The sequence below is a fragment of the Neofelis nebulosa genome, chromosome 10, assembly GCF_028018385.1.
Source record: "Neofelis nebulosa isolate mNeoNeb1 chromosome 10, mNeoNeb1.pri, whole genome shotgun sequence".
NCBI classification, from domain to species: domain Eukaryota; kingdom Metazoa; phylum Chordata; class Mammalia; order Carnivora; family Felidae; genus Neofelis; species Neofelis nebulosa.
The window spans coordinates 33,545,467-33,561,182 of NC_080791.1; the positions used below are offsets into that span (position 1 = coordinate 33,545,467).

Consider the following 15,716-nt stretch of genomic DNA (forward strand, 5'->3'; position numbering starts at 1 on the left):
GGCTATCTAGATTGGGGGAGGAGAAAATCATTCAACAGCACTTTTGTTACCAGAGAAATCTCCTGTAGATCCCTGATCCTTCTGCACATATTCTAAGATTAGTCAATAAATCTCCTTCACATATACCCCAGGTGCTTTTCAAACTGCTGCTTCGGTGCTGTGTCTGGGTATGAGTTATATAGTATATTGGCTTGTTAAGAGTGGGGACTTTGTTTCCTATCATTCTCCAGCTGTTCAGCCATTAAGGCCACTGATTTTTAAAGCTCAAGTTGTTAAGTCTCACTGGTTTTCAAAGCTGAATGATATGGGGGCTCATATTCTCAGTGTGGATCTCTAATGCTGGGAATGCTTGGTGTGGAGACTGACCCTCTTGCTTCTCCATTCTTGTGATGTCTCTCTTGTTTGTGGTTAGTTGCATTGGGGCTTTGGTTCACAACTGTGTCTTCACCACTCCTATCCCTTTTAGATGTGGTCTTTAAGATTGGCTGAGGAAGGTCTGTTTTGCCAGTCTTTAGGTCATTTTCAGAGTTAGTTGTACAAATCTAGCTGTTACCTTGGTGTGTCCATGGGGTGAGGTGAGCTTGGGATCCTCCTACTCTGCCATCTTCCTTCTTTCCCAGCTAAACTAAATGTGGAGTGTGCCAGGACACAGCTTAGCCCCTTCTCACTCCCTCTCTTAACATTTTCTTTCCTCTCCTCTGGAACTTTTTTTCCCTTTAGGTGGTTTCATCTAGTAGCATGCCTTTAAATACCTCCTCTATGACTGCCGCTTTATTATTTATTTATTATTTTTTAAATTTAAATCCAAGTTAGTTAACGTATAGTGTAATAATTATTTCAGGGATATAATTTGGTGACTCATAACTTACATAGAACACCCAGTGCTCATTCCAACAAGTGTTCTTAATGTCCCATGCCCCTTTAGCCCTTCAACCTACCCAACACCCCACCAGCAGCCTTAAGTTTGTTCTCTGTATTTAAGAGTGTCTTATGGTTTGTCTCCCTCTCTGTTCTTGCTTCCCTTTCCCTATGTTCATCTGTTTTATATCTTAAATTCCACATATGAGTGAAATCGTATATTTGTGTTTCTCTGACTGACTGATTTCACTTAACAAAATGTACCCTAGTTCCATCCACGTTGTTGCAAATGACAGGATTTCATTCTCTTTGATACCGAAATAATATTCCATTGTATATATACACCATATCTTCTTTAGCCATTCATTTATGACTGCCACTTTAATGTCTTCACCCTAATCTCTTAGACTCCAAACTCATATATCCAATTTCCTATCTGATTTATCCTCCTAAATTTCTAATAAGCATGTTAAGTTTAATTTAGCCAAGACAGAACTCTTAATTTTTCCACCTTCAAATCTCTTCTTTGTCTCCTTGTCCAGTTTCTCCTTTTTTTTTTTTTTGTAAATGGCACCACCATTCACTCATTTGACCAAACTAGTGATGTAGAAATAATTTTCATTCCCGCCATATCTGATCAGCAAATCTTGTCAGTCTAGTGTCTGAAATACTTTTACTTCCCTCTTACACCACTGCTATGACCTTAGTCTAAGTCATCACCATTTCTTACTTTGAATATTGCGGTAGCCTTCTATCTTCTACTCCTGATCTTTCTTTTCTCCTCCTTTCATTCTTCGTGTAAGAGTATCCAAAGTGATGTTAAAAAAATGTAAATCAGACATTGTCATTCCTCTCTGTAAATTGCCACAGTGCTTTTTCATTGCATTTGAAAGAAAATACAAACTCCATAATCCAGATATCTCTACATAATCTTGTATCTGCCTCACTAATTTGCTACTTTTAATTCTATTCACACCATTGTTTCATTAAGGCACAGTTGCTTCACTTCCTACTCTTCCTTAATGGAACTAGGTGTGCTCTACCTTTAAACTTCTATATGTATTGTTATCTAAGTTTATTTTACTTGTTTATTTATTTTTATCTTCTCCCATTAGGATTCAACATTAATAAGAGCAGAATCTTTTCAATCTTATTCACACATTTCAATTCAGGAAAAATAACAGAGGTTAGCTGAAAACAGTTTCTGCATTTTCAAAATGGCACATAGTGTCTTTTTAGTAACTTTTTCAAACACTTCAGGTAAAGGTGCAATTATGGCTAGAAAATGATTTGTGGAACTGATAGGATAGGTATATAAAATTTGAAACAAATCCCATGAGTGTGGTGACAGAAAAATACTTTATTGTCACCATGCTCAGAAGTCTACCACTAATAAATTCATCTAAGATTGTAGTTGGGATAGAATAGAGGAGGGAGTAGTAGTGAGATAAAATATTAAACTTTAGGAGGTTACTATATTTTAGTAATATTTAGTCAGTGAGATCCCTTAGTAAAAAAAAGAACAAAGTTGAGGAGATGAGAGGGTCAAGTTCTAGGGTGGATAAGGTAAAGGACAGAGGTAGAGCTCTCCTTAAAGGGGTAAAGAATGTAGATAAGAGAGGGCGACAGAGATTCTGATAAGACTTATTTATATCACATTTATTTTTAAAGCCACTTGCATTATTCAGTTATGAGATAGTATAAATTGAAAACAGTCTTTGCTGACTGTATTTTACTTAAAAGAAACGTAATGCCATATTTGGCCACTGAATTATATAAAGTTTTCATTTTCTGATTATAAAAAGGAAGTATACTTTTACTTTTACAAATAGTATATTATTATTATTATTATTATTATTGATTTTGTTTGGTAACAAGATAATTTTTTCCTTAATTTTTATTATTTTCTTTCTTCTACTGGTTTGGGGCTTTGTTCTTTTTCTAGCTCTTTTGTGTGTGAAGTTAGGTTGAGAAAATTCTTGTTTTGTGAGGCAGGCCTATATTGTGTAAACTTCCTTCTTAGAACAATTTTTGCTTCATCCCAAAGAGTTTGGACCATTGTGTGTGTTTCTTTTCATTTGTATCCATGTATTTTTTGATTTCCTCTTGATTTCTTGGTGACTTATTCATTGTTTAGTAGCAGCCTCCATATATTTACGTTCTTTCTAGATTTTTTCTTGTGATTGATTTCTACTTTGATACCACTATGGTCAGAAAAGGTCCGTGATATGATTTCAATATTTTTGAATTTATTGAAATTTCTTTTATGACTTGTTCTAGAAACTTCTTTTTTTTGTAATCTGTTCTAGAAAATGTTTCATGTGTACTTGAAAATGTGCAATTTGCTCTTTTGGGATGGAATGTTCTGAATATATTTTTTAGATCCAACTGGTCCAATATGTCATTAAAAGCCACTGTTTTCTTACTGATTTACTGTCTGGATGATCTATCTATTGACGTAAATGGGGTGTTAAGTCCCCTGCTACTATTGTATTACTGTCCACATCTTCCTTCATGTCTGTTAATATTTGCTTTACGTATTTAGGTGCTTTGTGTTGGGTACATAAATATTTACAAATGTTATATCCTCTTGTTGGATTGTTGTCTTTATCTATATGTAACGCCCTTTTCTTTCTTTCTTTCTTTCTTTCTTTCTTTCTTTCTTTCTTCTTTCTTTCTTCTTTCTTTCTTTTTAGTTGATATTTTTAGAGAGAGAGAGAGAGAGAGAGGAGCAAGGGAGGGGCAGAGAGAGAGGGAGGGGGAGAAACCCAAGCAGGCTCCACACCACCAGTGCAAAGCCTGATGAGGGGCTCAAATGCAGGAATTGCGAGATCATGACCTGAGCCGAAATCAAGAGTCAGGAGCTCAACTGACTGAACAACCCAGGCACCCTGTTTCTTGTTTTAAAGTCTATTTTGTCTGATGGAAGTATTGCTACTCCATGTTTCTTTTTGCTCCCCTTTGCACTGTATATATTTTTTCAGCCCTTTACTTTCAATCTGCATGTGTCTTTATGTCTGAAGTGAGTCTGCATGTATCTTAGGTCTGAAGTGAGTTTCTTCTGGGCAGCATATATATGGTTCTTATTTTTTTTCAATCATTTTGATTGGAGCATTTAGTCCATTCACATTTAAAATAATTGTTGAGACGGTCGCCTGGGTGGCTCAGTCAGTTGAGTGTCTGACTTCCACTCAGGTCATAATCTCACAATTCATGTATTTGAGACATGCTTCAGGCTCTGTACTGACAGTTCAGCCTTCCCAGCTCATGCTGTCTCTAACACTCTATCAAAAATAAATAAACATTAAATTTTTTTAAAAAATAATTATTGAGAGGGATGTACGTATTGGTGTTTTATTAACTGCTTTGGTGGTTTTTTCATTTCTTTCTGTTCCTTTCTTCTCTTGTGGTTTGATGGTTTTCTGTAGTGTTATGCTTGGATTTCTTTCTCTTTACTTTTTGTGTTTATTGTAGGTTTCTTTATTGGACGAAATGCCATATTTTTAAACATAATTTATAAGGAACTATAAAGTGATATAAAGATTACTGTGCCTATGGATTTTGTTTCTAAGTATAAAAATAGTTGTCAGAATTTGTGTTAACTTATTTGAATCTAAAAATGCAGTCATTGTGATGATTATTGCAGAATTTGTTTATTCCCATTAACATTCTGTTCTTAAGTATATTCCAGTTTTTTGGATAACTTTCCATTTTAAATGAAATAAATTTAGCAAAAATGTGCTCTGACACTCTTGAATGTTACTCATGGGTGGTCTTGTTTTGATCTCCAGTCAAGCCTTGATCACGGCATTCCATAAAAGTCCTCTCACCAAGGTCACTAGGATCTCTGCAATGCAATATCCATTTTGCAATTTCAGGCTTCATCTTTCTGAATTTTTCAGCAGCATTTTTTCTCAGAGAAATTATTTTCTTGGCTTCTGAATTCCTTCACTGTCTCCCTTAGTTTCTTTGGTCAGACTCCCTTTCTTTCTTGAGGTTCAAATGGTCAGGCATCATAGGGTTCAATTCTGAAACACCTTTTTAATCAACATTCAGTGATTCAGTGAGCATATATATAAAAAACCATTTATATATTGATGATTCCTTGGCGTTATAGCTCCATTTCTACCCTTTCTCTTAATATAAGACTTACTTGACAACACTTTTTGGATATAAGAAGGCTCATAAAAGTAAATACATTTAAACCAGAATCCAAAACTTTTTGCACTAACACCCACTCTTCTTTCTGAGTACCTCATCTATGTGAATTATATTTTATTCACCGAGTTTCTTCGGTCAAAAAACTCTGGAATTATCTTTGATTCCTTTTATGTTTTAATTGACACCCCATTCATTTCCAAATCCGATCACGTATCCATATAAAATGTATTTTAAAAAGTCCATTTCTCATCGATTACATTGTGACTGCTCTAGTGAAAAGCAACTTCTTTATTACCTAGATTGGAACAATTGCCTTTATTATCCCTGATGTCTTGTCTAGAGTCTATTCTCCACCCTCTAGACTAAGGGAGGCTTTTAAATATAAGTCAGATACTGACTTGACTCTTTCTGTTCAAAATCTTTTAATGCCTTCTCCTCATAGGATAAAATCCAGATTCCTTTCTATGGTTAACAACACTCTACATAACCTGGTCTTTTTCTTGGTGCTCTCTCCACCATTTTGCAACCCAACCCTCTCTGTTGTTCACTGCTATCTCACTCAAATCACTCCCTTCCTGTTCTTTGAACAAGGCCAGCATGCTACTTACTACTTTAGAGACTTTGATTTTGCTGTTCTCTCTGTCTCTTTCTCTCTCATTCAGTCATGTGTCAACTCAAATGTCACAATACCAGAAAGGGTGACTTTTCAAATCTTTATAAATAGCATAGTCTTTGAGTCTCTACCTTCATATCCAATTTTATTTTTCTACACAGTATTTATCATAATTGTGTGGCATATCAAATTATGCCACACATTTATTTGCTAATTTGTTTATTGCTTGCCTCCCTTACTTCAATATTAAGCTTCATGAAGGCAGAGAATTCATTTTGCTCATTGTTTTATCCCTAGAATCTAGTTCTGGTAGGTACTTAGTAAGTCTTCAATAACGATTTATTGAGTTAATGAATGAATGATTTATATTTAGAAAGAGAATAATTATTCACAGATATAAATCTTATGTGATATTTGCAGGACCTCCAAAAGAGCTATTATTATAAGTGAGTTGCAGTGAGAATATGACTGTCATGCAGGAAAAAAAAATGAAAGTGGCTGGCTGTGTGAGAGGAGCACCACTTGGAGATGTGAGAGCATGGATCCCTCACTTTTCTGTTCACCAGGATATACTTTGTGGCCTTCTAAAAGTATGCACATCAAATGTTTTGATTCAGAGGTTTAGGTTAGTCTGTACTTATGTAGTTGTTTTAGGCTGGACTCCCTAGAAGCAGAGGTCGAGACATAGATACAAGTGTATGTGATTTATTTTGATAGTGCTTTCAGGTAAATCTGTAAAGAAGGGAGGATAGAAGGATAAGGAAGGAGAGGGAGTTGAGCAAGAGTGTGGCCTCAGGTAATCCAGCCTTGTCCTGATGCACACAGCAAAGACACTGCACCATAAAATACACCATAAAGTTGTTTTTTTCTTCAGTCAAGGGACCAGTGTCAGCCAATCATTGGCTTTGGGTTGCCTAATTTTGGGAAGGGGATTTTTAAGGGAAAGCAGCATTCCTGAGTGAAGGCAATTCTCCAAAGGTGGAAATTGAGCAAACAAAACCCACAGAAGCTGGGAGATGTGTACTGGCCCCTGAAGTGTAACAAGGCAGGCTACCCCAATGTCTTCTACAGTGGTATTAAAAGTACAGATATTCATTCATTCAACAAATATTTATTGTAGCTCTCATGGTCCAAGAACTACCAGATGCTGAGATTCTTTGGTAAATAGATATGTTCTTTGCAGCATGGGTAGGGAGACAAGGAGATATTAGTCAAATAAACATGCAATCATGATATGGCACATAGTGAATTATTACTTCAAATAGTAAATCAAAGCAATATTACAGAAACAAATCCATGATATTGCATAAATAATGGTTTCTCATAACTGGTCCTTGCTGTAACTCTTAAGAAAAATTATGTGAATTTTTTTTATCATAGTAATCACTATCTAATGCTCGCAGTATATTAATCAAATATTTCTCAGGCATTATTTCAAACCTCAGATAGAATTAAAAAAATGTGTTTTCAGTCTGAAATCATGTCGGAGTACAAGTCTTATACTTGATAATTATCTAAGTTTAAAGGACGCTGGATGGTAACTATTTTTCTGATTTTAGAAATTATCCCCCCTGACAAACCAATACAAGAAGTAGAGATCTTGTTTTTGAAGAATACTCAAGTTCATAGACTGCCTACAATCCTCTAGTTCATGTGGAGGCTAAAATTTCATTGAAGTCATTGAAATGTTATGAAATGTTCACCATTAAAAGGTCTGCATAATTGTGTTTGAAAATAGAAAAAAACTAAGGGCAAAAAGTCATTTGAATGAATATGTATACCACGAAGTCCAAGCAAATTTTGAGAAGTCAGTATAGGAGGTAAGATCTGCCAAGACAGTATAATAGGAAAACTTGTTTTATACATTAATTTATTGGAAGAAAATACACAAAAACATTTTTATCCACAAAAACATTTTTAACTACCAATAAATCAGATATCAGTAAATATCCATCTGTAACTCCTGATTTTTATATAATGGTTTATTCTCATCTCTTTAAAAAATTCTTTACATGGTACAATGGAAAATACTGTGCTAAAAAATAAGCCAGCTCATGAACAACATGTCAGTAAAATTGCATATTTCTTACTTTCTTTGCAACAGAACAAAATTTCAAAAGAATATAATTCTGTTGAAGTGTCACCAAACTATTTCTTTTGGAGATTGCAGTGGCAGCAAAAATAACAAGGCTTATTTTCAATAATTCTGTTCATACCTCAAATCCCTGTGGTCTTCCTAGACTTTCTTTAATATGTTTCCATGCAACAAGAATCTCTGACACAGACACACTTGTAGCCTTGACATCTGTGGGAGCAGCACTGGGTTCTGTACAAAGGAAAATGGAAATAATAAACTCTGATGGTAACAAGTTATGTCTATCAAAGCATTGCACCTGAATCTGTCAGGTGTTACTTCCTTCTACCTTTTTTTGAAATGAAGTGTTGTGGTAGTTGTGAAAAACAAAAGATAAAAAGATGGTCTTTTTGGATTTTTCTACTTGGGTCAAGTCTCATGTCTTTACCAAGACAAATGACAAATCTAGCAAGGCAAACAAAGAAGATCTTTACCCTTGGATTGACCACGACATTCCTGGAGAAGTTAAATTGTCTGACTTAAATTGTCTGCCAGTCTAGCACAATGATTAAAAGCATGGACTAGAGAATCAGGTGTGGCTATTTTGTTGCTGCTGTTGTTTTCTGCCTTCAAAAGAATTATTTACCTTGAGGCAAGTTGCCTTTTTTTTTTATGCCCCAGTTCCCTCATCTGTAATATGGACATAATAAGAGTACTTATCTCAGAGGTTTTTAAGGTTAGTTTTAGGTGGAATAATACATACAAAATATTTAGCACAATGCTTGGCCCTTAAAACATTCACTCACAAAATATCACTTGTTATTATTTTACTTTACTTTTTTTTACCCCCGTAGGCACAAATAGAGTCAAAATTTCATGTTTTGTTGTTGTTGTTGTTGTTGTTGTTGTTCCAACCACAAAACTACATTTCCATGATTGTATATATAATATGATATGAATCATGATATTCAAAAGGCATGCGTTGACTTTTAAGATAGGTATGGACTGAAAAAGAAAGGCCCTGAAGGTCTCAGTCCTACTGCTCAAAAGTATGTTTTCATCCATTCCTATGCTTAGTGACCTTTCTCACTATTTTTTTCCCAAATACACCGTGTCTGATTGGCATCCATCAAGAGGTACACTTTACTTGAGGTTGCACTGTATGTGAGTAACAAAATATTTTCAGCTTTGACATTGCTGAATCATAAATACTATGTCACAAACACATGTTAAATGAAATGGCAGAATAAAGGCCATATATTAGTTCAAACAGTTCTGTACAAAGGTGATTTAAAGAACCCTTGCTGTATAAAAATTTTAGAGACTTAAATACTAAAAATGTAACTGGTAAGAATTTAATCTATTGAAGTTTCTTTTCTCTTTCTCCCCCCGACCTTTTCCTTTTAGAATCGGGGAACCAAATATGACAAAATTCTAAATAAGATATTTAAAAATCATTATTAGAGATATTAAAGGAATTATAACTATTTTACTGAGATCTTTCTTGTTTTGATGGAAGGTAGTCACACATCTATCTGGAGAAACTTTTTCTCCAGAAAATGAAGATTTTCCAGAAATGAAGATTTTTTTCATTATTATTTAATAGGGGTCAAAATTCTTGATTTTACAAGTAAATAAAAGGAAATGCTGATGTTCTTATGGTGTGTGCAACCCAATCTCCAGATTTAAGGTACCATGTGTTTGACAGACAGCCACCTTTTGGGTATCGCTTGTTACTAGCAAGCAGTTTTGCTTCTCTTTTAAATGAATGTATTGCAGAGATTTGTGTGTCACAGGCCTTCTTTCAGCTTTTTTTATTATTGAAGCAATTATATCTTTGTCAGAAAAGTTTGCACAGAGATAAATAATTTCAGAAGAACAAAATATGTGGTTGGGTGGAAGCCTTTCTACCTCTACCTCCAGAGAAAAAAATAATTTCTCTCTCAGCTTTCTGTAGTACTGCACAAGCTTAAGAACTTCTCAAATGGAGATAAGAAAGTTTTAAAAAGTAAAGTTTAAAAAACAAGAAAAATATCAAGAACCTATTTCTCAAACAAGCACCCCAATTTCTATTTAAAAGCTCTGAGGACTTTAACTCAGAATCAGACCCAAGCTGACATTTCATAGATGCATTCTTGGGGGCTAAATATTATAGCTGCATCTAATTGAATGAAGGTAAATGAGTCAAACAAAAACTGAAGAGTCATTTTTTATTTGGAAACAAATTAAAATAGTAAATAGTATCAGAAGTAAACCTATGCCGACCTAAATTTGAAATTTAAGCATGTAAAAAAACTGACCTCAGTCAGTTTATTTCCAGCAGTTTCAGTAGTATTGTCACAGCTGGGTGAACATTTTCACATGGATTGAAAGGTTTTTCTGTAAGCAAGAGTAACTATCACAGAATGTGGTTTGGATAGGAACTAACTGTTCTATTTGGGTATCCCATTGTAACTGAACAATGGAAAGTACCTAGAAAGAATTTTAGACAGTCACTTGGATCAAAAGTCATAAATGGATGGTCAATGAGTCTTTAGTCATATTCTGTATGTCCCAATAATATATTAATTTATTTCAACATTTCATATAAAAATAAGAATTTCTAGCTTATTTTGGAAAAAAAAAGTGGCAATACTAAGCCTGAATTCATGGATGTTGATAGATGAGAGAATTAGCAGTTTGTCCCATTAGTCAGGGCATAGTCTTTTCAGGTTGCCCAGAGTCCCTACCACTACCTATTATGTCACACTGAGACTACTTCACTGATTTATATCTCTTACCTGATCTCTATAGGCTTTTGAGTTATGGACATATGTATTAGATCCATGTTCTCATTTTGCAGATGAAAATGTGACCTATACACAGGTTGATTTATCCAAACTCTGCTTCTAGCTCTGAAACAACTCCAGCTAGAACTCAGGTCTCAAGTAATCTTTTCTGTGTTGCTTTTATTTATTTATTTATTTATTTATTTATTTATTTATTTTTTAATTTTTTTTCAACGTTTTTTATTTATTTTTGGGACAGAGAGAGACAGAGCATGAACGCGGGAGGGACAGAGAGAGAGGGAGACACAGAATCGGAAACAGGCTCCAGGCTCTGAGCCATCAGCCCAGAGCCCGACGCGGGGCTTGAACTCACGGACCGCGAGATCGTGACCTGGCTGAAGTCGGACGCTTAACCGACTGCGCCACCTAGGCGCCCCTGTGTTGCTTTTAAATTGGCACCAGGCAGCAATAGGCTCATTCTCTATTTCTTAGAGTCAGTTCTGAGGCACAGAAGAGATTTTAGAGGAAACACAGATAGTTCATTTTCTTGCTGTTCAATTACTTCCAAATAACTGACAGAAGAACAGATGGAATAACAAACAACAACAATAGCAAATAGATGAGGGGAACAACCAAAGATAATAATAATTGCCATTTATTGAGGATTTCATAGTCTTACTCAAAATTCCTTACATGAACTAATTGATCCTTTCAGCAACCTTTCTATAACTATCATTATTTTTGCAGATACAAAATTGAGGGCCAGAGAGGTAAGCAACTTGCCCAAGGTCACACAGCTGTTAGAATGTAGAGAGGATTTGAGCAGGGCAATCCTAACTACCATGCTGTTCTGCTTCCGTGAACATATCTGTGTTTACACACCTAATGTTTTTCCCTGTGCTATCGCTCTCTTTTCTCCTTGCTCCACCACACCTACTAACTTTTCTCAATATTGATGTTGGGATCTCCACTTGGGCTCTCTACTTTAGTCTTGCCAGAAGGCACGTAAATCCCTGTCATATTTTATTTAACTCCACTACAGGCTTATGATCGGCTCCTTTTATTTCCGTTTCATAGAGCTTTTGATAAAGTTGAACGCCAGCTGCACCGCTTGTCATAGATCCTGTGCATTTCTAAAACTCTCCTGATCTGTAAATAATAGGAAGTTTCCTGCCACTCTCACTACGATTAGACTCAGGTAATTCAGTGACTTATTTCAGAGACTGTACTAGTTATGTCTAATAGATTCAGAAACGTAAAAAGATTTTTTTCTTTCACTTATGGTGATATTAATTAGGCCATGGCTAACTCACTCCAGTCTTGGGATATAAAGTGAACAAGCTGACTGAGAGATTTCAATTTCTGTCAGATTAAACATTGTGAACAGCATTACCATGTTCATGAATTTAGATAATACATATTTATTAAGTGACTTAACAGCTGGAGTTCTCCAACTAATATGGGGGATGTGTTTGTAATATTGATTATACATCTGACTTCCCAGGAGGGGTGAGCAACAGCATTAATCAAAGGAGAGTTTAATAAACTCCTTGGGAGAAGGGTTATGGTTTCATTATTTAAAAATTCAGTGAAGACAGCTGTAGTTGAACTTTTACAGGCAATAATCCAAATGGATCATCTGGCAAAGACATGAAATTATTCCTTGTATTTTACAACTAATATGCCAATTTATTAATTTTCAAGTTCACATAAATCCTACTGAGTTCAGTTTCAGCAAGGAACTGATCTGGAGGATAACACCTCATGAATGTTGGGTTTTTTTTAAATTTTTTTTTTTTTTTCCTTTTTTTTTTTTTTCTCAACGTTTTTTTTTATTTATTTTTGGGACAGAGAGAGACAGAGCATGAACGGGGGAGGGGCAGAGAGAGAGGGAGACACAGAATCAGAAACAGGCTCCAGGCTCCGAGCCATCAGCCCAGAGCCTGACGCGGGGCTCGAACTCACGGACCGCGAGATCGTGACCTGGTTGAAGTCGGACGCTTAACCGACTGCGCCACCCAGGCGCCCCATGAATGTTGGGTTTTAATTTGAGCTGTGGTAGCTCCACTTGCAATAAGATAATTGCATATCATTTTCTGCAAATGAGAAGAGGATCTTTGGTTTTAATAAAAATAAAAGCAGCACACTTTTTACATACAAGGCAAAAGCCAAATAAACTAGAAAAGGCTAAAATATATCACAAATAAACAAATATTTTATACTATAATTAATCTATAATGAATTTCCCTCTATTAGATGTAATTGAATGCTCAGGTTCTTTTCCTTTCAAAGTATAATAACAAGGACTAAGTGGAAGATGAATGTAAGTTCGACTAATAAGTATTTCTAGATATATGGAAGTGAAAGCCAGTTGGATTTCTCCTATGGAGAAAAATCACTCTTTTTCATTTCTACCATGCATTATAAACCCCATATGTTGCAACTTCGCTTTTATTTAAAAAAATAGAATTGTTTCCAGAATGAGGGTATTGTAGAGGGTTATAGTATACCGTAGAGATTTGAAGTCAAATCAAGATTACAATGCACATAATTCTTGCTTGGTTTAAATGGTATAGATAATTGGTACATGTGCAAGGTGCAAGACATGGGAGTCTTAAAAGGGAAATATCTCTCCTTCCAGGGTTATCTAGAGTCATTTAGGGTTACTTCTGTTATAAAATTTTAAAGGTTTCAAAGGCTCAAGAAGTTTAGCAGAAGAACTATTTGGAGCTTTTTTGGCAGTATTCTAGGGCCACAGTCCACGTCAGAGTCGCAAGAGTAAAGGTCATTTCACAAGTGATTTATCAAGTTTCAATACTTACAAGTGATGAGTTCTTTTACTAAATGATCACATTCAAAATTTTCCCTATAATAATGTAATTTTCACTCTCATTCCAATTTACTGTCTTGAGAGGAAAAAGATGGAAGGTATGAGGAATTCATATAACCACTTATAGAAGTGTGCTCTGGTTGTGAATATCATCCATCATCGATGGACCACAGGAAAATGGGTTGGGACAAGTATTGTAAGGTTTGTCTTGAGGTCCTTGCTTCTTCCAAACAACATGAATGCTGGTAGCTACATTTGACATAGCATCTGGCATATGTGTTCTTCCTGACTTGCTGTCAGCTGTGAAAAGCTGTCTTCTCTATGGTACTCCAGTAATGTAGCTATTTATCTTGATATGAAGAGGAAGAACTATGCTGATGAACAAAGATAGAATGTCAGTCCTACTCCTTGTTCTTTACTTTATCTAAGAATATGGAGGGCTTTTAAGGTGATCAGGAAGTGAACTAGGTTAATGGAAGAACAGAGACAGAATCTGTCTTTTGGAGAACTACAGTCTCAGATCAGTTGGACTTTGGGCAAGAGTATCATGACAAAGGCACATTTTGCATGATATATGTTGAGGATGAAACTTACCATTAATAAACAGTCCACATTTTGAATATTAAAAAAAAACAAAGGCACACTTTGAATCTTTATGAATATCTGCAGATGTAGAGAAGGGGAACCTGCGCTGGAATGAGTACAATATATTATTTTACCAGTTCATTACAGTCCTTGACTCTTTTAAAAAATAGTTTAATATTCAAAGTATTCCCTTCTTTTAAAGTAATTTCCCTATTCTAGGAAAATTAGAATTTAGAGTATTTAAAAATACAGAATAAATTGACAAGCTTTCTGATTCAGATTTGTAATGGCTTCTAGAGATGTTCTAATTCCGGATTCATTTTTAAAGTGGAGGAGGATTGGGGCACCTGGGTGGCTCAGTTGGTTAGGCATCCAACTTTGGCTCAGGTCATGATCTTGTGGCTTGTGGGTTTGAGCCCCGTGTCAGGCTCTGTGCTGACAGCTCGCTCAGAGCCTGGAGCTTGCTCTGGATTCTGTCTCCCTTTCTCTCTGCCTCTCCCCTGCTCACACTCTGTCTCTGTCTCTCTCAAAAATAAATAAACATTAAAGTAGAGGAGGATAAGTCTCAGAGAGGTGGATAGACTGCAATATTTTACAGTTAGTGTGAGCAGGTTAACCCTGAGTCTCCAATTCCAGGAAAATGCTCTTCCTTTCCATTGTCCTGCCTTTCCTAGTTGACACAATTTAATGATGCTAACACTTTACTAATACTTACATAAAAGTTCCAAATTAGTAAATATGATTAGTGAGTAAATGCCAAATATATGTTTTAATTTTGTTATCAGAACAAAGGCTGACTACCTAGATTTAAATTTCCTGGTATCATTCATATTTCAGTCTACCAAAATAAATGAAATGTTACTATGAAATCTATTATAACAGCAACCTCAGTGCCTTTGAAAGAAGATATGCATATTTCCTATCTAGCTTGAAAGGGTAATCTCCAAAGGCAAGCTATTTCAAGTTTAAGGAAACACAGTATAAACAACCCATGGTGGTTACTATAATTTAATTTCAAAGCAAAGGTTGAAGAAGAATGTACAAATCTTGATTTCTTAAAGTCAGCACTGGTGTTACTACACAAAGCATGTTCACAAACCTCTCCAATTTATCTCATGTGACCTGTGAGGTTATGTGCTTGATAATTAGGTGGAAGAAATTTTAAAGCAATAAGAAAATGCATTTCTTGAATAAAACAGGTACTTCAAAATAGAGTTTTACAGTAACAAATAATGCAAAACATCATTATATATGATGAAAAACAAAATATTATTATTATAGAAATCCATGATGACACAGTATAGGATAGTGGTTAAAAGCATGAACTTTGGAGTCAGATAGATATGGGTTCAAATCTCAGCTCTGTCACTTACTGTAGTTACTTACAATGCTCTCACCTACTGAAGTGAATTTGAGAGTGTTACTTTACCTGAGCCTCAGCTTCCTGAAAAGTAGATTGAAGCTTGAGATTCCTACCTCATATTTGGTTGTAAGAGTTAAATTAAGTAATATAAGTACTATGGTAAATCATCTGTATCTGGAACACATGTGAAACTTGAGATGCTAAGGCATGAGTATCTCATTGGAAGACCTATGATTCCTTGTTATTATTTGATTCTTCACCTTCCTGGTTATTGTTATACTAGGATAAGCTTTTTGTTTCTGCTTCAGAATTTGACTCTATATTTAAAAAAAAAAAAAAAACTCAGGGCACCCTGTATTGAAAACTACATGTTACATAAATCAGACACTATCCTTGTGCTTTAATATTCAAATGACTGTATTTATCACCCCATCCCCTGTCTTGTAGCTCATAGTACAAAAAGA

General features: G+C 35.3%; 1 protein-coding gene across 1 annotated transcript in view; it reads right to left on the reverse strand.

Annotated features, from left to right (window-relative positions):
• Positions 1–15,716, reverse strand: part of CNTN5 (contactin 5) — a 1,390,102-nt gene that overhangs the window by 46,064 nt on the left and 1,328,322 nt on the right. Inside the window, exon 21 of the mRNA XM_058687390.1 lies at positions 7,849–7,958. Coding sequence (XP_058543373.1) covers positions 7,849–7,958 — 110 coding nt within the window. The remainder of the gene's footprint in view (positions 1–7,848; positions 7,959–15,716) is intronic.